Source organism: Sardina pilchardus, chromosome 20 (genome assembly GCF_963854185.1).
Source record: "Sardina pilchardus chromosome 20, fSarPil1.1, whole genome shotgun sequence".
In the NCBI taxonomy this organism is placed as follows: domain Eukaryota; kingdom Metazoa; phylum Chordata; class Actinopteri; order Clupeiformes; family Clupeidae; genus Sardina; species Sardina pilchardus.
In genome coordinates this window covers 23156926-23181006 of record NC_085013.1, presented here as the reverse complement: position 1 = coordinate 23181006, position 24081 = coordinate 23156926, and the positions used below count along the sequence as shown (strand labels likewise).

Sequence of the window (24081 nt, the reverse complement as noted above, 5' to 3'; positions counted from 1 at the left end):
TCGGGTTAAGGGTTTGACGAGTAATGTCAGTGGATTCTAATCGAAGGATAGTTGTGGGACAGCTTGAAAACTGGTGAGTATCACCTCAATTCAAATGAATACATTAATAACTAGGTTGGAGACACCTCTCACCCCAACCTCCTTCATTTAGTGCTGAAAAAAGAGGGCCAAACCTGGCTTGAACTCCAGCATTATTAGATACATTACATAGCTTATAGCCCATAGCTTTTCATGCACATGCACATTTTTTTTGCTTTAATATTTTTTGGTTTTCGCATCATCAAGGTACCCAGGGTTGACAACCGAGGTTACATCAATAAGATAAGATAATGGTAGTATTTCAGTTCCCCTTTTATGACAATCAGACATTGGTACACATTCAGATTGTTTGTTTGTTTGTTGTTGATACATTGTTCTGTTTCATATCAGCTATTATTTATCTAATATTAATTTGGCTAAACGTCATAATGATTCTCCAGAATGAGTGAAAGTCGTTTAAAGAGTTTTATTTTAACTGACATACATCATAAATACACTTCCAAAAATAGAAAAGAACAATGACATCACATGCATACAACTGTGTATTCAACTTAAGGTTTCTTCTTCTTCTTTACCAAGTCTTCTACCAACAGAAGGTTTTCGGTTTCTCTGTACCTGAAGCTGAGGAATCAGCAAGAATGGCAAAATCAGATTCAGGAAAGTAAGGATCCCATAGGAATTTATTTCAGACATATTAATATGGATATTGGATAGTGTAGATGTATATATATATATATATATATATATATATATATATATATATGTACGTACATGTATATGTATATATACGTGTGTGTGTGTGTGTGTGTGTGTGTGTGTGTGTGTGTGTGTGTGTGTGTGTGTGTGTGTGCAGGAAGTGATTTTAAGGAATTATATAATCCTCATTACCATCCTCTAATAAATAACAATTTCTGATCATTAATTTACATAGTTCCTCAATCCTAAATTGGGACAGATTCATACACAAGGATGGGACCCTTAGAATAAACGCAGAGGAGGTTTTAGGTAATGATTTACCTTCGAACCCTCCAAGATGTGAGGGTCCTTCTGAAGTGCATTCTGCAGCCCTTCCTCTGAACTAAATCCAATCCAGCAAAAACCACGGTGAAATCCGGTGTCTTTGTCCTGTATTAGAATTGAAATGAAATAAAACTGATCTACATAACGTCAACAGTCACAACATGCTAGTTAGTCGATGAAACATACTTACAAATGGCATTTGGCATTTCTTCACTTGTCCGAACTGTGTGAAATACTGTTTCATCTCTTCTGTATAACGGAAAGAGATGTTAGGGTCAAAGCCATGACTGACAGTGAAATACGAATGATATAAACGACGAGACATGAATACAAATGAAAGTTGCAGGCATGTTCTGACAACATTAACAACTATTAGTTATCAACTGGCTAGCATTACAATTAGCATTCGCCTGGAGCTAGCATTTCTCGACTTCGCGTCAGAATCCATTATGCAGTAATACAATATATGAACACTAACATAAAGCTTGTATCACTTACTGCTTGCGACTGTCCATGGTACTCTTGAAACGAAGACCTCGAACACTTTTTTGCTGGCTGCCGCTGCCATGTTTCGTCCTTGCGAATGTAACCCGACGTGCACTAGACTTGCACGTTTCACCTTGAACCACGTGACTCGCTGCGTTTTCGTAACACTATCTTTATTATAGAAAACGAATCATACAAATACATTTGTTTTCGCATCTATTAGCAAATCCAGTAAAATTGTAGAGTATTTTTTTATTTTCTGATTAGATAAAATACCATCAATGGTATTACCGGAATTCGGTTCAAAGGTCACAGTTCAATGATGGCAAAGATGGCAGCCTCCGTACTGGAGCACGGGGAGGATGCTTTTAGAAAGCTTTTTAAGTTCTATAAACGTCGAAATCCTCCACCTGATTTCGGCGATGTCATAGATTTTTCCAAGAACGTAAAGAATGATATGGTGAGCCTCAGTTTGGATATGAAAATAATAGGCATACGATTTATTTTGCTTGTGAGGTCTCTTGTTGTAAACACTGTTTGGGTTGTCAGCCTAGTTCGGATCATAGACAGTGAAAGATAGGTTCGGATTGGGACAATACTGCATTTTCAGTCACTGCTGTAGTTTCATCTTGTGGGCACCAGGACGACGAGAAACCTCTATACATTCCTGACGTAACGTTAGGTTTTACAGTCTATGGTTATAGCCAAAGATTGTCTAGTATCTAGCTACCGTCTCTGTGATAACTCAATCACGAATAGCTTAGAATGGTAACAGGGTGACGGATAACTTAATTTTATTTACGAGTATGAAGTTCTTGAATTGTAGTTTATCACAAAAGGTGCATCCTTGAATAGATGATTGAAAATACCTAAGTTCTAATGTAGCAGAGATAACTGGTTCACTGCATGAATGAGAGCTTAAGGTGTAAGTTTATTTTGTAATTTTCTGTAGAAATGTGGAATTCAATAGTTGCGCACCACCCCTAGTATCCAAGACCTTGACAACCTTGGAGATAATTTGTAATATATGGTTTCTCACTTTGATGACCAGGTCTTTAGTGTTGAGCTGAACCCTTCTGCGTTGAGTGAGGCGGATGCGATCAGAACAGGTCTGAGACCTGTTAAAGACTGGAGGGCTTTCGGACTGAAAGGACACTCAGGTAGTGATTGGCCTTAAATGTAGCATTTTTCTTGTCATCCATTGCTGCTGGGTAATTCCATGTAAAATCAATAGATTATAGACCATTTTCCAGATTGACCATCTAGAATTTGCTTCATATGCAATGTGATTAGTGTCAGTGTAGCCTAACAATGAGTAAAAATAATACTTTTTTTTAATCTTCTTTAGTCCCTGAGATATAGAGGCTGTAAATAACAGTCATGGATCTAGTATACTGCAAAAATAAATAAAAATAACACAGTTATTACTGTGTCACCAAAGGAGCTGAAACTGTGCACACTTATTGTGTACAGCAACATTATTTGTATAAAGTTGTAAGTAAATCCAAGACAGTCATTCTGTAGGCCTCTGTTGCTTTTAAATGGAATAACCCATTTGTGTTCCATGTTCTTTTTTGTTTTTAATTATCTTTTCTTCAAACATGATAGTTATTTTGTGTTTAAATAACAGCTAAAAGCTCATTTTGATGTCACACTCACAATAAGCGGAATGGAGTCTCTGACATTCTCAATGTGTACTGCACTATATTATGTTTAAATGTCAGAACTAGGAGCATGACTTTTTTTAGTCAGTTTTTGCTAAATGAATTTCGTATCGCTTTATAGCTAAATGGGTACTCAGCTTGTTGAAAATCGACGAAATGGGGAATTCCTACATTGGTCTCAAGACCAAGCTAACCAAGTTACATTTGAGCCTCACAGCTTCTGCCTTCACTGCAGACTATACCTTTTAATACGACCTGTTGTGTTGTGTGAATGCTAAACCTCCATCTGTTTCATTGTAGTTTTGATTTGTTTTTTTGTTGTTACTTATCTTTTGTGATTCCAATGGAACTGATCATGTGTATGTAATATTGCTGTGGATGTCAAGCATTTGCTAAAATGCCAGTCAACTTTAACACGCTGTCTTGATGTCGTGATGCTGTTGTCATGGTTACCACAGGCTTCATCTTCATTTCAAATCCCTTCCTGCCCGGCTCCCAGCAGCACTGGGTCAGGCAGTGTCTGAAGACATACCCACAGAAGCCCAACGTGTGCAATCTGGACATGCACATGTCCCCCTCAGAGACGGAGGACATCTGGAACAAGAGTGCCGACACCTTGCGGTACGTACCATAGATATATATATATAGGTATAGATGTATATATGTCTATGGTATGTACTGTACATTTATGCCTGATGTGATGTGATGTGTTCCTGGGGTTATCAACACTAGGTAGATTAGATTAGATTTAGATTAGATTCAACTGTGTATGATATAGTGTAGATGTCACGTGTTATAACAAGAGAGGCATAGAAGGATTAAGGATACAAAAAAATAAAAAATAAACAGTCAAAAAAAAAAAATAGACAAATAAAACTGTTCAGTGCAGCTGCCCAGTGACATTTTACACAAGGCTGTGATTTCACTAGGTAGGCTGTTAGTTTGTTTTTGTGTGTGTGTATGTTGATGAAAACACTGAAAATATGTTATATTACTGAAAAGATAAATCCGGGTCCCTTACCTATGGTGTTCAACAAGCACATTTGCCTAGTTGCAAAATTGTTTTAGTTAGACTTAGACTTTGCACTTAACCCAGCACTCAAATTAGAGCTCAAGGATTTTTTTATTGGTACAAATCTGTATATTGTGGTCCAGTATTGTGACCGAAACATTTGAATGTGGACCTGTACTGGTGCTTTAACCATCCCCACAATACCACTGTGCTATGGAAGGAGACTGAAATAGCATATACTAAATACGGTGGTAAATCACCGCAAAACTATTATAGGCATGCAATAGTGGAATATAGATATGGGTTAGCAGTGCGAGCCTTTTTCTATACACTAAGTGAAATACATTTACATCATGCAAATGTGTGTGCGTGTGCGTGTGCGTGTGCGTGTGCGTGTGCGTGTGTGTGTGTGTTATAGGAAGAAGAACCAAGGCAAGAGGGAGCCCAAGACCCTGCTGGAGAAATTACGCTGGGTGACCCTGGGCTACCACTACGACTGGAACTCCAAGGTAATGGATTATCCTATAACCGAAAGGGCCCATAGATCCCAGCCCATACAGTAGATGCATTGTTGTAGCTTGACCTGATGTCCGCCATGCCAAGGTCATTGAGGACCAGTCTCAAGAGCTGCTGAATATTATCACTGACGTGGCAAAAATCTGCTTCTATTTCAGACACTATAAATGAGAAAAATATATATACGCTCACTGTCTAATACTGTCATTTTGGATCGCTTTAAAATGTCAAATACAGTAGCTGCCATGCAGGGTGTCTGCTAATGAATATTAGTATTCTGCTACTCGCGGTATGTGGATTTTTTGGTGACCGTAGCATTTCTCATTCAGTGTGTTTTTGTATTTCAATTTGATAATCCTGGAAGCCTGATATCAGTCACGGCACATTGTTATGTGAGCCCCATCAATAGCGCTTAGTGCCAGATATTTTCACATCAGAAGGCCTGGATAAAAACGAAGAAAAGGTTTGATAGACTGCAGCTGCCGGTTCCAGTCGAGCCGCCTCTGAGGAGACTTCCTGTGTCCAGGAGGCTATCAGCGCCCGCGTGGCCCTTTCAAGACATTTCATCTGTAATAGTGCAGGCATGACGCCTGCCTGTCTCGTTTGTATGCTAATTACATCAAAGTGTTTAGTCTTCTGTCCCATTAGATCAGTCAGGAGTCACACACTCGATTCATTAACTTCGGCCCTGCTCTGACACTGCCAAATGTCTGACAACAACTTGTGAATTTTAAACAGATACACACACACACACACACACACACACACACAGATACTCTCTCTCACACACACACACACATTCACATCACCTCACCCCTTCCGTCTCCTTGCTGAGTGGCTATGGAGATGCAGCCAGCGGCCTCATTTCGATCTGAATCCACTGTGTCTACTTTGTCTGTTTAGAGAGCGAGAAAAAAGAGAGAAGGATAGAACGAGAGAGACAGAGGGGGAGGGGGGAGAAAGGGGGGGTGGAGAGGGAGAGACAGACAGACAGACAGACAGACAGAGAGGGAGGGAGGGAGGGAAAGAGGGGGAGTGGGAGAGAAGGGGGGGTACAGGCCTCTTGTGATTATCTACTGATTGCGTTTTTGTACGCCTCATTGCAGACTCAGGGGCACACTGAGGCTGTGAAAGCGAAAGACCAGCGAAGACAAACAAAGAGGCTGTGATTGTCATTATTCGGGTTGTTTTGCCGTTGTGGGGACGAGTAATTGAAATGAACTCACAGGAAGTGTCAGTGGGTAGCTGACCTGTCCTACACACTCCCGTTAACAGCGTGCAGGAAACGGGGAAAGTATTTTTCCTCATGCTAGTGTGCTGGAAATATGACGTGAATATTGTTTTCTCTTCCATCAGGATTCCATTTCATGATGATTCCAGGGGCCTATTGCACAAAACTAGGATAAGGGATTAACCCGGGATATCTTGGTTATCCTGGCTCAATTTATCCGTGATCCAGTTGCACAAAAGCGGGATAGGGGGCAGCAGGATATGTTATGGTATAAGTTACCATGGCGATTTATTCTGTGGAGCTAGCCTGCTCCTGACCAGGCTCACAGCCAAGATAAGTTGATTCTAATGGTAATTACATTATCTGATTGGTTCAGCTAGCTGTCATTCAAATGAGACCTCCACGTGATTTTTTTTTTAAAGAGCTGTAGATTCCATTTATATATTATTTGCAACATGCATTTACTCGCAAAACACAGCAGAATGTCTGCCTAATACCATATGGATGTCATTTAAATTATGGTGGCCTTATAATTAATAACATAGCCTACTCGTTTGGTTCTTTTTAGACAGATGTTTGATGAATAGGCTGCTGTAGTAGTTGATTGGAAGTGGAGGGGACATTTTTCGAAGGTGTTTTGAACTAATTCGGCTTTTAAGACAAATTAAGATAGCCTACTTTGTGCATCTTTGCGGTGGCAAAGCGCTTCCTAATGACGTTGCGTGCCGAGACAAGGAAGCTCTCACACACGTGGGTGCATACGTACATTTGCATTCAGTTGATCTGCCACACCTACTCCCGCTATGTAACAGAAATAATCATGATCCCCCATCCAAAAAAGTAAAACTTTACCTCGTTGTTAGTCTATATCAAAAGCGGTTGTTTACTTTGTGTGCAAGACGCTATTTTTCGCGTCTTTTTTTATTCCAACCGCGAGTTATTGGGGGAGAAACGAGAACGCGCACATACACCGGATAACTTACACCTGGCTTGATGAATCCGTGTCAGCTCATCCTGGATTGGTCTTTGTGCAACCAATTCAGCCGGTATGCTCTTGTTTAGGATTCAGTGATCGCGGCTCAGTAACTTATCCCGGATGTCTTAATTCTGCTTTTGTGCAATAGGCCCCATGTCATGAATTTCATTGTTTATTTTTTATGTTAGGGATAGCACAGGGTTTGTCTTTGTGAATATTTTATTTTTCTGTAGTGGAACTGCCTGAGGATATTTCCTCGATATTTCACTTTTTTGAGTAATGTTTTTGTCACTATTTTGTTATTGTTTGTTGCATTAGACCTACTCTGCAGACCACTACACCCAGTTTCCCCCAGACCTCCACTCCTTATCCCGAGAGGTGGCTGGCGCTTGTGGTTTCCATGGTTTCGCCGCCGAGGCTGGAATCCTGAACTACTACCGCGCCGACTCCTCACTGGGCATCCACGTGGATGAGTCTGAGCTCGATCACTCACGCCCTCTTTTGTCATTCAGGTGAGAAAAAGGGTGTGTCTCGTCTAGCATGTCCACCTCTGTGTCAAATCATGCAGAATCCAGAAAAATAGCTGGTCTAGAATAGCTGAATAGCTGAATATCTTGGATTTAGCTATTTTAGTGTTTTTAAAATCATCAAAAAGCGCAACCCTCCCTTGTTTTATCCTCAATATATCTATGCTCATTATGTGGTCATGGGCAACTCAAATGTAAATGTAAAGAAAAAATAATAATTGATACCTGTGAAGTTAACCCTTCGTGTCACTCTTTGTGCACGTCTTGTTCTCAATGAGCATGCCATGCAAATCTGCAATAGTTATGTAGTCTAGTCATACTGACATGTTTGTCTTCCAGGCCACAAAGTTTGACAGCCTGAAAAACACATTTTCTGAGAAACAATGTCTGGCCATTATTATCTTGAAAAGTAATTTCAAGGGCTGAAAGAATATGAAGACATACAGTAGGATTTGAGCAGAAATATAGTTCATGACATAGACAAGCTCTGAACAAAAATTGATATGGTGCTGCAACAACCTTATCTGATTGGACATGGAATGGGCCATTTAGGTTCTCAAGCTAGATGTGATCTGTGATGTGTTTGGCTTGTAGCCAGAGGCGATAGGATGTCATTGAAAATGGATGACATGGATGTTGTTTCATTTTGAACGGGCACAGTTTCGGGCAGGCCGCCGTTTTCCTGCTCGGCGGCACCAGGAGGGAGGACCCGGCCACGCCCATGTTCATGCGCAGCGGTGACATCATGGTGATGTCGGGGTCCAGCCGCCTTCTCTACCACGCCGTCCCCTGCATCGTCCCCGCTCCTGCTGGCCAACCCTTACCCACCTGTCTGCTGGACACCCAACAGACCGCAGGCCTCCACACCAACAGCATCGTCCAGGAGGTCCCATCAGACGACTGGGAGCTGTGTTCCATGTACCTGCAGACGTCCCGGGTCAATATGACCGTTAGACAGGTCCTGGGGGATGGACAGACCTTCCCAACAGAGACGACCTCCATAAGGTCAGAAGTTAGCCCTAAGGACGGATATCATGACGAGACACATGGACAGGAGGAAGAGGACCTCAAAGCCAAGAGGAAGAGGAATGACTCAGGATATGACCTTGACTCCTAACATAATTCAAGGTCAGATGAAAAGTTTTTACAGGGGAAAGTCTTAAGTTATAAACCTTTCAAAGCAAGCACGGACAGTGAAATATGATGTTTACTGTCAGTCAAATATGAAATGTCATGTATGTACATATATTTATAAATAAAATATTTAAAGATGTTATGACATATGAGTCCTTTGATAAATGGCATCAGCTACACTACTGTGTGTGTGTGTGTGTGCGTGTGTGCGTGTGTGCGTGCGTGCGTGTGTGCGCGTGTGTGCGTGTGTGCGCCTTTTCTTTCTTGTTCCCCTGAGAGCACTGCAGTTCATTTGGGAGACCCAGGCCTTGTGTTGTTGCTCTGCTACAGTATTTCTCTATTCAGTGTGATCTGTGCCTCCCCGTGTGTCACTGTGACACCTGTCCTGGTGATAACCGAGCCTTTTCTTCTCTCCTCCCCCGTCCCCTCCCCGTCCAGGCCGGTCTGGCCGCGTTCGTTCGCTAGCCTCGACTCCGTCTCTGCCGCCCGCGACGTTAAACAGAGCTGACCTTCAGCGAGAAGGCTGAGGGGACAGCGTGTAATCTGGTCAATCGATGTCAGCCGTGTTGAGGCGGAGAGAGATTGTCTATGACAAGCCTCTCGATGGACCCTGGCTGGCTGGCTGGCCGAGTCTCAGAAGATCACTCTTGCTGTGCTGGTGAGAGCCTTCCAATGGCTGTCAATGGAAGTTGAATAGGGAACTTCCTGTCGGGTTTTTAAGAGTCAAAGAAGATTGAATTTAAGAATCGTTTATCAGAACACACATATTTTATATATACTTCACATTGTATTTGTTTTTATTTTTTGTAAGAAGAAAATAATGTCCCCAATCACATTGCCAAAACATAATTCCAGTGTATTTTTAAACTCTTAAAAAAGGCATAGAAATGCATTGTTTGATGTGAAGAAAGCCTTTCGTGAGATCACGTGGACCAGGAAGTATGAAGAAGGATTAATTACCTCAATTTGGGTGAAGCGAAGGTCACTTGCACATGATGGGAAAAATAAATTGGTTTATTAGAACCTTTTGTGCGGCCTGCAAAGGGAAACTAAACAAACAACTTACCCAGTGAGCTAAGCAATTGTCATCACACCACCTTCAGGACATAATGATGTTTTTTTTTTTCTTTTTTTCTTTAATGCAATGAAAATTGCAATATTTGAGTTTGTTTCATAGAGGAAGATTGTCTGAATACATTTATAATGCGCGCGGTATAAAGATAATGCATTGCAGCCACAATCTGTGCTTTGTGCCTTTATCCATTCAAGGCAAATCAGCAATGCTTGCACAATCAGAGGGCCGAAGGCGAAGTCATTTACCATCAGTGCGTTCGTCGCACTACAAAGATGCCTAGTAGAAATGGAGACAAAACCGCCGTTGTGTGTTCCAGGTAGGCTATTTGTTCAGCTGGCCGGCTACAATAGGGGGACAGGGGACACTTTCCTACACTTGAGCACACACCTACCCCGCGCCCGTGCCCTCAGTAGCACATCCGTTTCGATGCGCTCGGTAAAGGCCCTGCCCTCGGAGATAAAATTATACGCTGCCAAGATGATGTATGCAGTCATATAATTTTTACTGCTGCCACTTTATCTGTGCTTCTTGTCGTTTCTCTCTCTTTCTCTTTCTCCTTCTCTCTCTCCTCTCTCTCTCTCCTTCTCTCTCTCTCTCTCTTTCCCATTACTCTGTCATTACCACTCACTGGTAAGCTGCAAGTAGCGGGAGCGGGTGCTGCGAGCGCGCGGAAGCGTGAAACGCCGCCTGGCCAGCCCACTGCTCCGGCGTCTTAAATTAGCCACATGCCGGCGAGATGGAGCCACTAGCCGAGTGTTGCCTCCCCGATGCAGGAGGTTCTTACAGGAAAGTCAATTACGCACATCCATCACCGCGCAGGCTTATAGCGGGCTTTGGCGGCGGCGGCGTTAGGGTACGACGCGACGCGCCCTTTTTGCATCGTAGCTTTGTGCTGCTCTCAGTTGCCCATTCTGTCATCATTATATTTGGTGTGATGGACGTCTGGAAGATCGCACCTATCACATGGCTCCCTGTGCGTGTCGGTCATCACTGACCGCCGAGAAGGTTGCGGAGACGTCGACCTGACCCAGCCAGCGTTTGATTGCTTGGAGTGGGTAGGTCAGGTGAGATGAGGGCCTGTGGTCAACTCAGAGAGGCGATGGGTGAAATCTTAACTTATAATATCAGCGTTGGGGTGACTGGTGTGATGTGAGAGGGAATGACCTTTTCTCGTCAGACCACCACAGCCATTCTGCCTCAAGTACGGTATTAGGGGGATGATGTTAATTAACACTCTGTGCATCCATGTATGCCTGTTATTAGTCAATTGTAGTGTGTATGTCAGCGTATCTCCATGTATGCAGAAGAGTGTGAGCACATTGTGTGTGTGTGTGTGTGTGAGAGCGAGAGAGAGAGAGAGAGTGTGTGTGTGTGTGTGTGTGTGTGTGTGTGTGTGTGTGTGTGTGTGTGTGTGTGTGTGTGTGTGTGTGTGTGTGTGTGTGTGTGTGTGTGTGTGTGTGTGTACGCGTGCCTATGTCTGTGTCACTGTGTGCTTGTGGAGCCGAGCGGCTGTTTGGTCATATATTCCCCGTGACAGCAAGAAAGATGGTTTTCAACAGTGTGCTTGAGTTTTACCTTCAAAAGCCCTCGTTTTGGGAGATAATGAGGGGACATTAGTGTTGCAAATTGGGGCAAAATTGCATTTGCTGTGTCATTTTTATAATCACTGCCATTACCAATAATTACTGCAGCAGTCACATTGAAATGCAGGATGCTGGAGAAGGGAGATCTGCTCTTCCCCTCCCTACCCAGACGCTCCCGTCCCTGGGCACAACACTCCCCCTAGTGCCTCCCCAAAGCACTCCCTCTCTCTCTCCACTCCTCTCTCCTCTCCTCTGTCCACCAGTCTCGCCTTTCTTCTCCTCTCCAGCTTTTTCATTCCCAGCTAAGCATCTCCATTAATATGCAGGCCCAGTTCTTTTTTTTTTAGCCTCTCCTTGTCTTTCATTAATCCAACGTAAGCTATTGAACTACAACGGCATGATGGTGTCAGCGTAATCAGCCTCGGCGGGTGTTTATCTACGCCGGCCACACAGACGCTTTTCTTCCCTTTCTCTCTCTCTCTCTCTCTCTCTCTCTCTCTCTCTCTCTCTCTCTCTCTCTCTCTCTCTCTCTCTCTCTCTGTGTTGCAGAATCCTCTCTTGCCACCAGCACCACCATCACCAGCAGGCAGGCAGCCGTCCAGCCAGGCTTCCAGACTGGGCTCAGAGACTGGGCTCCTGAGAGGGAGCACAGGGGATTTCAGCGGGAGAAGCTGCCTGCGTCTCTGGGAGGCTGAGGAGATAAGTGTATTAGGGCTGGAGGGCTGGAGAGGGGGGGGGAGTGGGTTGGTGGTGGTGGTGGTGGCTCTTCAGGAGGGTCTCGGCGGGGCTTTCTCCCGCAGGGGTCCCTGTTCCCAGTGCAGAGACGCCAGCCAAGCCAGCTCTGCGTAAGAGGCTCCCAGGCCTACAAGCAAGGCTGCCACTCTTAACACACACGAAAGATAAAGCTGCACAGAGGCCCGTAGAGGGCCAATGCTTTTCCACACCAAGTCAGGTTAGCAACAGCCTGTTTTTACAGGGACAGAGACTCAAAAAGAAGGACGTTCATGAGAATAACGTAATGGGATACAATATGGCTATAGGACACGGCACAGTAGGTACAGTACAACCCCTCCGCCTAATATGGCAGAAGCTCTGACCACTAAGGCCTGAAAGAATTGATGCTCATTTTGTATTTTTGAGTTGACCAATGTCTTTATGATTATTATTTAAATCACCGTTTGTCTTTAGGCTAAGGACAAGTCCCCGTTGTTGTGCAATTGAAATGCATGGTATACACACTACCTCGTTAATTAACATTTTTTCATGAGCAGTGTATGAAGTCATATCTTACAAATGAATTCTGTTGTTATGACCAGAATATAGATAGACTTGACCCAGTCCTATAATGATGGTTCATGAAATTGTTTGAATTTTTTGCTGCGGTTGCTGTGAGAAACTCATTAATAAGTATTTGTGAAATCTTCCAGTCCTCACTCAGTGACGGAGGTGGAAAGTTTAAAGGAATGCCTCCTCAAGTTTAAAAGTTTCCTTCATAAAATAAAACAACTCTCTCCTCGCATATAGCGGTGACAGTGTTTTGACATTTAGATGTGGATGGCGTAATGGCTTACACCAGGGGGCCTTTCCATTACCCTGTGCCCCCTGAGTCTTGGTCGTGTTCCTATCCATTTTTTAAACCAAAAATACCTGTCTGTTTTTATGAGCAATAGGAATGTATTTCTCTTCCGGAAAAAAAAAAAAAAATGAAAGCTGCAGGCTGAGAAGGAAAAAAAAAACGAAATAGAAGAAAAACAACTCCACACGTAGAAGCTGATAGCTCAGGTTTTAAAGTTGGTTTATTCAGTCAGACGTGCTCCTGCAACGTCAAGGCATTTGCCGCACCAAAAACAAAACAAAGTGTTTTAAAATGCCATTTTGTTGCACTTGTTTGAGATTAAACTTTGGAAAGGTCACTCTGCTCATCGATGTATGTATTCTCTTATTCTGCTCCCACAGTTTAGCCGCGTGGCGATGACAGAACAGACAGTCTCGAGCCGTGCTACGTGTCATCATCGTCTCAACGTTTCTCCGTATTCTCCAGCAACTCACTGGGCCCTAAGATTGCATTCAGTCAGGAGGAAAAGTGCTATTTGTAACAGACTTTTTGTTTTTTGAAACAACTCTGCTGACAGGCCGTCCGGACTGTTTTGCCATCAGTGAGCTCTGTTGAGAGTAGAAACCTGTGAAATGATTTATTCGTCTCACTCCCGTGCGGAGTTACACAAAACGATTATTTTCGATTATTATTATTATTATAGTCGATTAATCTGTTGATTATTTTCTCAATCAATCAGTTGTTTAATCAATAAAACGTCAGACAGGTGAAAACATTTTCGATCAGTATTTCTCAAAGCCTAGGATTATGCCCTTAATCTTAAATGCCTTGTTTTTTTTTCACACGCCAAAGATGTTTAGTTTACTGTCATAGAGGAGTAGGCGAAGCTGTAAAAAATTAAATTTAGGAAGCTGCAATCAGAGCATTTTGAGGAATTTCTCTTTAAAAATGACACAAACTGATGAATCGATAACCAAAATATACGGTTGGTGATTCATTTAATAGTTGACAAATAATCTAACTGCTAATTGATTGTTGCATCCCTACGTGTCGTCTATCGTACATCAAATGTCAAATGAATGTATGTATACATAAACGATGGTCACATCAACAAACTGATTTACTGAAACAAAAATAAATCTGAATTCTCAAGGAGAGTTTCTTTTTTTGAAACCACCATTATGTAATTAATTGACTTCCCTTCCCTTAGCATTAGATGACTCGCTATCTGCTAATCCAATCCATCATATGTAGGGTCTGGTGTGGATGCCCCATATTGTAGAATATTGTGACAGGTTTGTGGTCACAGTGTAAAAGTGATTGTCATTGCCTTGCAACATAACCACAAATACCAGTTTTCAATCAATTCACTTCTCACGGTCAATCAGTGATGTTTTTGTTCTGTATGATTTTGTTTAAAAAGGATCCTTGAATATGAAACTTTACCTTTCGGCTGTTCATAAATGCTAATAAATTCTCATACATTGTCTATCATCACCAGTGCCTCTGTAGTTGTTAGATGTCTTGCTTTCACAAGCTGCAGCCATGTCACAATAAGTTCATCTTAACTCCCCATTTCATTCCAAATATCATTGTGTTGGATAAATAACCACCCTCGGGTTAAATGGATCAGATAGAGGCCCTCTCTATTTCTCTCTCCATCCCTCTCTCCTTCTATCTCTCTTTCTCTCCTCTTTCTATTTGTCTCTCCCAGCCATAGAAGCATAGATTAGGAGGCTGCTCAGATGCTTTTGAGGGGACCAGCTGCCGTTGTTATGGTGATGAGCACTTTCAGGAGAACTACTGGCTTCCTGGTGTGTTGATTACAACCCATTATGTTATTTGCTTCGACATTGTTTTCAATCGGCCCAGCGCCTGTTACCATGGTACCGGTGGCTGCAGCCTCGATTTTATTTTTTCTTGTGTTTGGGGAAAGGGCTGTGTGTGTGTGTGTGTGTGTGTGTGTGTGTGTGTGTGTGTGTGTGTGTGTGTGTGTGTGTGTGTGTGTGTGTGTGTGTGTGTGTGTGTGTGTGTGTGTGTGTGTGTGTGTGTGTGTGTGTGTGTTGGGGGTTGACTGTGGCTGCAGTGGCTGCTTATCTGATGTTGGATTTGCTGATGCCTCCCCCCCAGCTTGTCACTGTTGCAGTCACAGGGAAAAAAAAAAATAGTGCTACCCTGTGACCCGGCTCAGACAGCAGACTGACTTCTTTGGGCCAGATCTGGGCCTAGTACAGAACCAGGCGCTGGACCTGACACCGGTTCTGTCCATATTGTCTGTTGTCTTGTCCCTGTCCTGTGCCCTTTTGTTCGTTCTGACCACAGGCAGGGCTCTACTCTGTGTGAGGTATTGTTAGCCACCAGCCCTCTCTCTTCTCCGCCATGTTGCCCTACACTAAATGACAGTGGAACAGATGCAGTCTGTTAGCTTGAAAATGACCCAGTGTGTTGAACAGAGCTAAGCCAATAGCATAGTTAGAGTTAAGGCTTTTCTTATAAGCCCTTGGCTGGCTCTGTACATATTTTGCCTACTGTCCTCATTAAGTCAGTTTGCATAATGATCTTGCATATCTTTCTTTTCACCAACGATACAAATAACCTTTTGCAGTTAGGTTAAAATATAGATTTAGATAAGCGTGTTCGAGTTGGCAGGTTTTCAATCGCCTTTGCAATGATTTTACATTCGGTGCAGAGAAACAGAGGTGGCTTGTGTTGCCAATAAAATTAGCAGCTAGTTTGTCACTGTCTCTCTGTTACCTTTCTCTTTGACAAATGGGGAAGGAGGGGGCTTTTGTTTATGTTTGACATAATGTTCTTTGTGAGAATGTAGAGGAACTCTCTCTCTCTCTCTCTCTCTCTCTGTCCTTTTGGCAGCCTGTAATTTTTCTTTTTCAATCATGCCGGCTTCCATAGCAACTCTATCTGCTGAGTAGTCAGACCAGAACTGTGAAATTGCTCTCCACCATTGTAATTGCGTACAGGTTACGTGAAGGGAGTAGGTGGAGGGGTTTTGTTGGGGCATTGACAGTATAGTACAGTATATTTCATCTTATCTTTTTATCAGTGGTGGTTGTCAGGTTGTTGATCGTGGAAATGATGTCAATACTATACAATGCATTAGTCTGAAGAACAAACAAAGTTCAGGTCATACAGTATGTAGGCCTATTTGTAGTTATACCTGTTGCTCATTCTGATAACTGCAATGTTTTTGACATGTTTGCAAAGCACGAACACCAAAGATATTCGCTGCGAGTGTTTAAAGTTGTGAAATACAGCTCTGTACAGGTGGGGCTCCTAATGACAGTCAGGTGGAAATTGTCACATGCTCTGCTGTTCATCTAGGCAGCTCAGCCGAACTCTTATCTCTGTTTCGCATCGGCTGGCGTCTAATTGAGTCTTGAGGCCATATGCAAGAGGAGAGAGAAGCCTCGGGCTGAAGCCTGCAGGGAGGAGTGTTGGGTGGAGAAGACGATGTGCCCTGACAAATAGAGTTTATAAATTGCTGGCGTATAGAAGACACAGCCTGGTTAAAATATAGAGCTACAGTATTAGTCATATTTGGACTATGTGAGCTATGCAAACTCACTCCCTAAAGTACATTTTGTATCAGTACAGGAATCCTTTCGGCAGATACCTCAGTTTTGTTCCCTCTTGTCTGTTCATCTGAAATGTTTAGTTTAGTCTATATTTATGTACACTTAAGAGGCTGCTCATCCACAAAATCCCATGTTTTCTCAGACATGGAGGTGAGCGTTTCCCCCTGTGATCTAGTCCACTACTGCCACCTGCAGGCCAAAGAGGGTAGCGTAGAGCTTCGGAACAGGTGCTAGCCTACCATTGCACACTGGAATGCTCTCAGAATAAGTCATTTATCATGTTTTCTCAAAGCAGAAAAATGAGAATCGTTCACATGGGGAAAAAAGGTGATGATATTTAGTGTGCAAATTCATAATGCTTTTGTCAGAAACTCAATCAAATTCTGATACATATTTGTCATGAATTGATGTTTTTTTCTCTAATAACAAACACACTGACAGTAGTTCTTCAAATGACAAACTAGATTTTATTATTTGGAATGATCTTATCAGTCCTATATGTTATTTACTGTGGAACAGAAGAGCACCATCTTTTTTCTTCTTTGGCAGCTTAATGAAATGGATTTGTAGCGACAATCAATTTCAGACATTGCTATCATTCCTCTGTCTCTCACCCATGGTGCCTGTTATAGATTAATAAAACTGTGACTGATACGTGATTCATGGCTGCCAGTGCTGTTCATCATTTCAAAAATGTGTGGCTTTTATTCGTGTCTGGCGCCGGAGGGAAATACGAAAATATTTGGAAAAGAAAATTGAAAGAAAGGACATGGAATGGCCAAGGCCTCTGAGTCTGAGTGTTCTTAGGCAAACAGGAAGAGCAGAGGAGGAAATGAAACCTGGAAACTATGTGTCAAGGAATTCATAAAAGCTTTGCGCTCGACTCAGATCGCCAACACCATTGTTTTGGTGCATTCCTGCAGCTTTCTCCTTCTGTGACATAAGAGGAAGACTTCCTGGAGAAAAAGAGGATAAGAGAGAGAGAGAGAGAGAGAGAGAAGGGTGAGAGAGAGAGAGAAGAAAGGAAAAGAATCTTGCAATAAGACACAGTAGGGGATAACCTTGCATCCTCTTCTAACATAAGAGTGGCACATCCTGGGGAAAGGGGGAAAAACAGATAGAGAGAGAGGGAGAGAAAGAGAGGGTGGAAAGCGAAAGCTCTTGCAAAAGGACGTCGAAGGGGATGACCTGGCATTTTTCTGTGGCTTCAGGACTCCCTGTGTTACCCTTGAAGTATAATGGTGTTTCCTGTCTGGGTTTGAAATGGAGCTGCCATTTGGAGTCGTGAGCGCGGCGAGCGGATAGAGGAGTGCGGGGCGGAGGGCGATAAGAGAGGGGCGCAGCGTGTGCAGAATTCTCATCAGTATCACGTGGCTCTGCCACACACACACAAGAACAGGAACACACACAGGGACATATACACACGCTTCCCCACGCACACACACACAAGAACATGCACACACAGGAACACACACAGGGACATAATACACATGCTTCCCCACTCACTCACTCACACACACACACAGGGACATACACATGCTTCCACACACACACACACACACACACACACACACACACACACACACGGACATATACACACGCCTCCCCACTCACACACATGCTCACACACACACACACACACACACACACACACACACACACACACACAAGAACATGCACACCACAGGAAAACGCACACATGCACACAGACACACGTGCGCACACACCCACACACATGCACACACCCCCACACAGAGACATAAACACACTGTGTTGTAGTGAGATGGCAGCACACCTGCAGGGATCTAGCCTTGGGAGAGGGGATGTCCAAATGACAAAAGGTCCAGACAGGTTTGCAACTCCCTCCATCCACCTCCTAAGAACTGAACAGTCTCTGTGCTTATATGCCACTTCGAGAAGAGGAAAAGTGTTCAAAAGCATGCTGTGCCCCTGAACTGTGCAATCTCCTACACCCACAGAACATAAACAATGTCGTTGTGAGATCTGGAGCTAGACATATCACAGCAGAAAAGCCAATGGTTCCAACACATTCCAAATCCTGGTCCTTGATTTCAGTTCTCAAATTACAGGACAGCAGTTTCTTGTTGTTGTTTTCTTGTACACTCAGGCCAAGTAGTATGCATAATGCTATTAAGTCCGTCTGCATTTACATACTGATTGTGTTGTGTTGAATTTGTTGTGATATAAATAGCGTTTAATTATTCATTAAATAGAATAAATTATATTGGTTTATTGCAGTTTATTGCTAATAAAGACGCTAAATTAGTGGGGACGAAAGAAGTAGTAAAAAGAATAGGATACAGTAAGAAGTACAGTTAATACATTTTTACATTGGCCCTTGGTCCCTGTCAATGTTTTGATGGCACTGATGTGCCAGTGTTCATTAACACAATTACTTATACTTTTGAAAAATTAACTGATGTCGAGCAAGTTGCATGCTGATGCCACAAGTGGCGCCGTTTACGTTTCACGCAAGTTATGCTGCCTGTGCTGTATTAAGAAACGTATAGCTGTACCTGTATTGAAAACATGAAGGATGATTCAAGAAGTGTACCAAAGTGATAGAGACAAAATCAGAAATAAGATAGAAGCTCTCATGGCTTCATCCTCTGGGAGTGTGACTGGTGTTACTAGTGTTGGGGCTGATGAGCCATAAGGCTTAGCTGCAGCCTCACAGAGCAGCACAATCCTGAGAGCAACACAAGAGAGTAATAAATCCGCAAAAACGCCGCCAGACATATCTGTGATAAATCACTATACGCCTGCGACGACGCTCGGCGCTCGGAGCTGCTCGTGCTCAGAGGGAGATGAAATGTCACACAATTCAAAATAAAACAAAAAACAAAGCAAAACAACAAAATGGTGTTGAAATGTTCACGGGTAAATGGAAAGGGGGGGCGGAGAACAAAAGGGTGGTCTCATTCAAGCATCAAGTGACGGCGTTGTGTGGCGGCGTGTGTCATTTGAAAACACCTCTGGACTAGGGACTCTCCCTGTCACCTGTTTAAGAAAATGACTACCTCTTTCTCTCTCTCTCTCTCGCCTTTCTCTCTCTCTCTCGCCCTTCTCTCTCTCTCCTTTTGTCATTCTCCGACTACTGATTTTACTGCCAGTGGTAAACATGAATCCAAGCAGAAAGGGGGGGGGGGGGGGTAGGGTAGAGGGAGAGGGAGAGAGCCAACAAGAGGTTGCAAACAGCTTTGGTTCCTCTGCCTGTCTGTATGCCTGGTTGTCTGACTGGCTGCTCAGCCCCCACCACACACACACACACACACACTCTCATACACACACCACCTTCCTCCTCCCCCCTCCCAACCTGTTTTATTCCCATCAGCTCCACGCTTCTTATCACCCCCTTCCAGATGCTCGTGGGCCGAGAGGCACCATAATTAGGTGCTGAGATCTCAGACGCCGATCACTTTGGTGCCTTATCGGTCCTGACACCAATCTCCTTGAGTGACATTCTGCCCAAGCGGTTACATAAACCCCAGCCCGGGATCAGTGCGAAAAGTCAATGCAGCAAGAAGATGAAGAGGGGAAAAAAAGGAGATTTAAAGCTGCCGAATGCTTAAGGCAACAGTTTTTTTTCCCCTCTGCATTTTTGGTCCTTTTTGTTTCTTTATTTAATTAGAAAATTAGTTTTTTTATTTAAAATATGGGAAATGAGAGATAGAGGGTTGGTTTTGAAGCTTCCAGCCAGATCCTGTTCAAATTCTGCCTCACATGAGAAATACTGAGATATTATGACTTGCACAACTCATGTTTGCTATAATGAAAATGGATGCCTGTATATCAGATTTTCGGTGCAATTCTGAAGTCAGATCAGGGTGCTCAGTATTGTTTAAAACTAGTATCATGTGAAATATAATATTGAGCGGTTTCATTTAGCTATTTACTTTAATTGTTTGAAGCAATTATAGCACAGTTATGAATGCTGTAAAATGTTCTATCAGAATTGGCTCAGCCTCTGTGAAAGAAAGGGATTCATAATGCTTGCCACCTCTTGACATCACAAGGTGGACAAAAGAGGAACTGTATTACACAATCTGATAGAGGCATTGGAGCATCATGGCACTCAGCAGCAAGGAGAAACTCCAGTGACACACGCATTCAAATGTGTTTAACCACATCTACGGATTTGCCTCTATGAAAATCACATCTCACAGAGGTGAAGTCCGGGGCTTCAACTGAATCACAGATGCTGCCCTTGTATGTTTTGACTTGGAGGCTTGTTCAGTGGATATATTTCACCAAAGTAGAGGGAGAATCCTCAGGGGCCTAACTATAGGCAGTGTAGTGTGGTTGATTATAACAACAGTTGTAATAGCCTTCTTTTCAAAATAATTATTTTCCTGATATGGGTAAACCCATGTGTCAAAATCTGAGGCAGCCACTCAACCGATGGTAAAATTCATTGTTGGAGGTGAAATATGTGCCTAATTGTGTGAATGTGTGTGTGTGTGTGTGTGTGTTGTGCGTGTTGTGCGTGTTGTGTGTGTTGTGTGTGTGTGTGTGTGTGTGTGTGTGTGTGTGTGTGTGTGTGTGTGTGTCGTCTTCTAACCAGGGCCCGTCATGATAACTGGGGCCCGTTGACTACCTTTCGCCCTCTGAGTGGCCTAGAATAGAGGCCATTAATGCACAAAATAGAAAAATAATAGCAGCCATCATTTAATGCATGCAAAGCTAAACATGGCCTTATCTCCCCTGCACAGCAGGAGAATGGGCTCTGCGCTCCCGCCACGACTCCCGCCAGTTCGCAATAACAATGAACCCTTTCTCATAAAAAATATACAGGACGCAGCCTAGGGGCAGGAGGGAGTCCTAGGCTGTGCACTAATTTTAAGGCCGATCTATGCACACAGGCCTGTGTTTGGGAGAGCATCACTGACTCAATATAGTTCAATAGCTTTACTTCGTAGCGACACAATGCTGAGTGTGATGATTGGTAGAATAATGCAAGTGATGCAGCCTTTACCTGTCGGCCAGACATGGGGTTAGAGGGACACCATCAGGTTGTGGCTGTACACTTCAATCTGGCACAGGTCTGTGAAGAATCAAATGAGAAATATTTTTTAAACTTTTATTTTGCAGGCATTTCATCGCAATTTCATTGTATATGTAGAAGTCCTCTTTACCAAATAAACCTGAAATGACCTTTTATGACTACTGGTTGGTTGAATATATCTAGGCTAAATGAAGTCATTCATTCAATTGTCTATTCAAAGAGGCGGTCAAAACATCCCCATTTGACCAACCGATTATGTGACGCCTCAATAAAACCATGTGTTTTATGTCAAAACAAATGTGTAATAGGTTTGTAGCCAGACTGGGTAATAATAACAATAAGGCTAGTTCTGCACTGATCTCTTTCCACAGTGCACTGACAAATACTGGCGTCCAAATACTGAATGCTGAAGAATGAGGTTGGCCTATTGTTCAGTCAATAGATAATGGCCCTTTTGATGCTTATCAGTGCCCGCACAGGCTGTAGCCTGCAGTTTGCAAGGACCTCTGAGGGAAAAGTCTTGAGACAAAAAAAAAACTGGTTAGGCCTATTACAGTATATTAACAATATTATTACCGTTAGACAACATTGAAAAAAGAAAGAAAAAGAAAATTATGGGGAATTGTGATATAGTAGGCTACTACAGTCAAATTTTATGTTCATTGACAATGTTATACTCTTGAAACCTAACTGATCGGAACGTAGGCCCTGTGGATAGGAAGCATGGAGCATACTTACAGTAGAACCATGTAGCCTATTATAACTGGAGAGAGTGAGCCCCATCCCCATTCATTTCAATGGCCCATGCTTGGCTGAATTCAGCCAAAATAGTTTTAAATTGACCGCAGCCATCTTTTGGGCTCAGTTTCATGGGCGCTAGTTTCCGGCACCAGCATGAGCCAACTAGGTTCCATGTTATAGAGGGAAACGTAAGGCACAACCGTGTGTCGTTGATGCATATTGGATATTCTCTCAGAAGACAATAAATTATTCGGGAACGCGCTTCAACTCCGTCGTTATAGCAGGGTCAAATGTATTTAATTGGTTGGGATAACATTTCGGAGATGGTGGTGTAAAAGTGTGCCCCTTGTCTCAAAGTCCTACAATATGATGTCAATGTAGGCTATTAATAAACACGGCAAGCCATAGCATATTGAGTAAGGATTCACTTTAGCCTACACAAATAGCTAATGATCCCTAAATGCTTGGCTGTGTTGTGCGCAATCTGTGGCTATTCGACGAATATGACTAGGCTAAGTATGGGACGTATACACTTGAGAATAGCTGGGATTTTTGTAGGCACCAGTGTGTATTTGCAGCTTGTTTAACCTACATTCGCAGGCAGACTAAATTAAGCCAACGCAGATTAAATTTAGGCTACCGGTTGAAGCGCACATCCCTCAGGTCAGGTGTATTTTGTGGTTCGAGCAACCAGGAATTTTAAGAGTCTGCAACTGCTGTCACAATATCAAAAACACGACTGGGCAGCCTGACCATGATCAAATGCATGCGCCTAATCATGTCAATGCTGAAGGAAAGCAATTGGGGAGACAGCGCTGCGTTGATCATGGACTATAGGTGACAGCCATTTCAAAATAGTTTGCATAGCCGACACAGTGGATTTGAGTCATTGCTTCGCATCTGCTTAAATGTAGGCCTCACCTTGCCAACCCACAAATAGGCCTAATGCAAACAATCCTAATGACATTTACTTTTTATTTTATTTAACACAAATACAAGTCAAGTAGCCTCTCCACAACCAGCTCAATCCAAGGCAGTCTTTTTATATGTCGTCTTCCAGAAACTTAATCAACATGTAGGATGCTCGTGTCCAACAGTTGCAGCAGCAGTCATATATCAATCAGCATGTAAAAACTGGTGCCGGACGTTGCACCCATAGACGATAAAAGGGTACTTTGGGGTTAACTAGGCCTAACCATTTTCTGAGGCTGTTGAAAACGCACCAAATCACACAATGTGGTCGTTTTGGGTGTCGTGTGTTGTAATAAAGGTTGTCGACGATCAAACTGACTACTTTTTTCATTCGTTTTAAGAGTTTAAAAGAAGAATTTCTAGTTGTCTTGCCAATCGCGCTCATAGTAGCCAGAGACGGTAGGCTATTAAGTATCTTTGTAGTAGCCTATCCGCTGACGTCGGGTCCCGTAGCAACACAGTATGCTACTGTATGAGGCTGCTGAGCCTGTCTTGTTGGCGGTGGCCTGTTGGAGGGATTGTAAGAAAAGTTGTAATTGTCAAATCGACTCGTTCTTTTTTATTTCTTCATCTGAAGAGGAGGAGAAGAAGGATTGGCAGCGATTGCGGCCGGGGCAAAAGTATAGTGTGGAGAAACCAGGTCCGCAGAGGTACGGCTCGCCAGCACCTGGGCTACCTTGTTGAGTTTATTATGTGGTGTCAAAACCGCAAGGATGTTTTTCCCCACAGTATTTTGGCAGCAGCTGCCGCCAAATTCGCCAAATTCTACCCTCCTGCTTGAATCAGACCGTCATCCGCACACAAGGATGTTTTTGACAGTAGGCTAGCCTATGTTGGCAGCAATTGCTAAATTCTATCCTCCTGCTTACCCAAGCTAGAAGAAAACCAAAAACTCTCATCTTAAACTCTTCAAATTAATTTTAAAAGTAGC

At 43.0% G+C, this 24081-nt stretch overlaps 2 protein-coding genes across 2 annotated transcripts; one reads left to right on the top strand and one right to left on the bottom strand.

Annotated features, from left to right (window-relative positions):
* Positions 1 to 490: 490 nt before the first annotated feature.
* On the bottom strand, positions 491 to 1706 carry slirp (SRA stem-loop interacting RNA binding protein). Its single transcript, XM_062522668.1, has 4 exons — positions 1558 to 1706; positions 1250 to 1308; positions 1057 to 1164; positions 491 to 660 (listed from the first exon to the last, which is right to left on the bottom strand). The coding sequence occupies exons 1-4, from the start codon at positions 1625 to 1627 to the stop codon at positions 586 to 588; spliced, it is 312 nt and encodes a 103-aa protein (XP_062378652.1). The 5' UTR covers positions 1628 to 1706; the 3' UTR covers positions 491 to 585.
* Positions 1707 to 1861: 155 nt separating this feature from the next.
* On the top strand, positions 1862 to 8744 carry alkbh1 (alkB homolog 1, histone H2A dioxygenase). Its single transcript, XM_062522667.1, has 6 exons — positions 1862 to 2005; positions 2597 to 2705; positions 3668 to 3830; positions 4640 to 4730; positions 7263 to 7456; positions 8132 to 8744. The coding sequence occupies exons 1-6, from the start codon at positions 1865 to 1867 to the stop codon at positions 8586 to 8588; spliced, it is 1155 nt and encodes a 384-aa protein (XP_062378651.1). The 5' UTR covers positions 1862 to 1864; the 3' UTR covers positions 8589 to 8744.
* The last annotated feature ends 15337 nt before the right edge of the window (positions 8745 to 24081 follow it).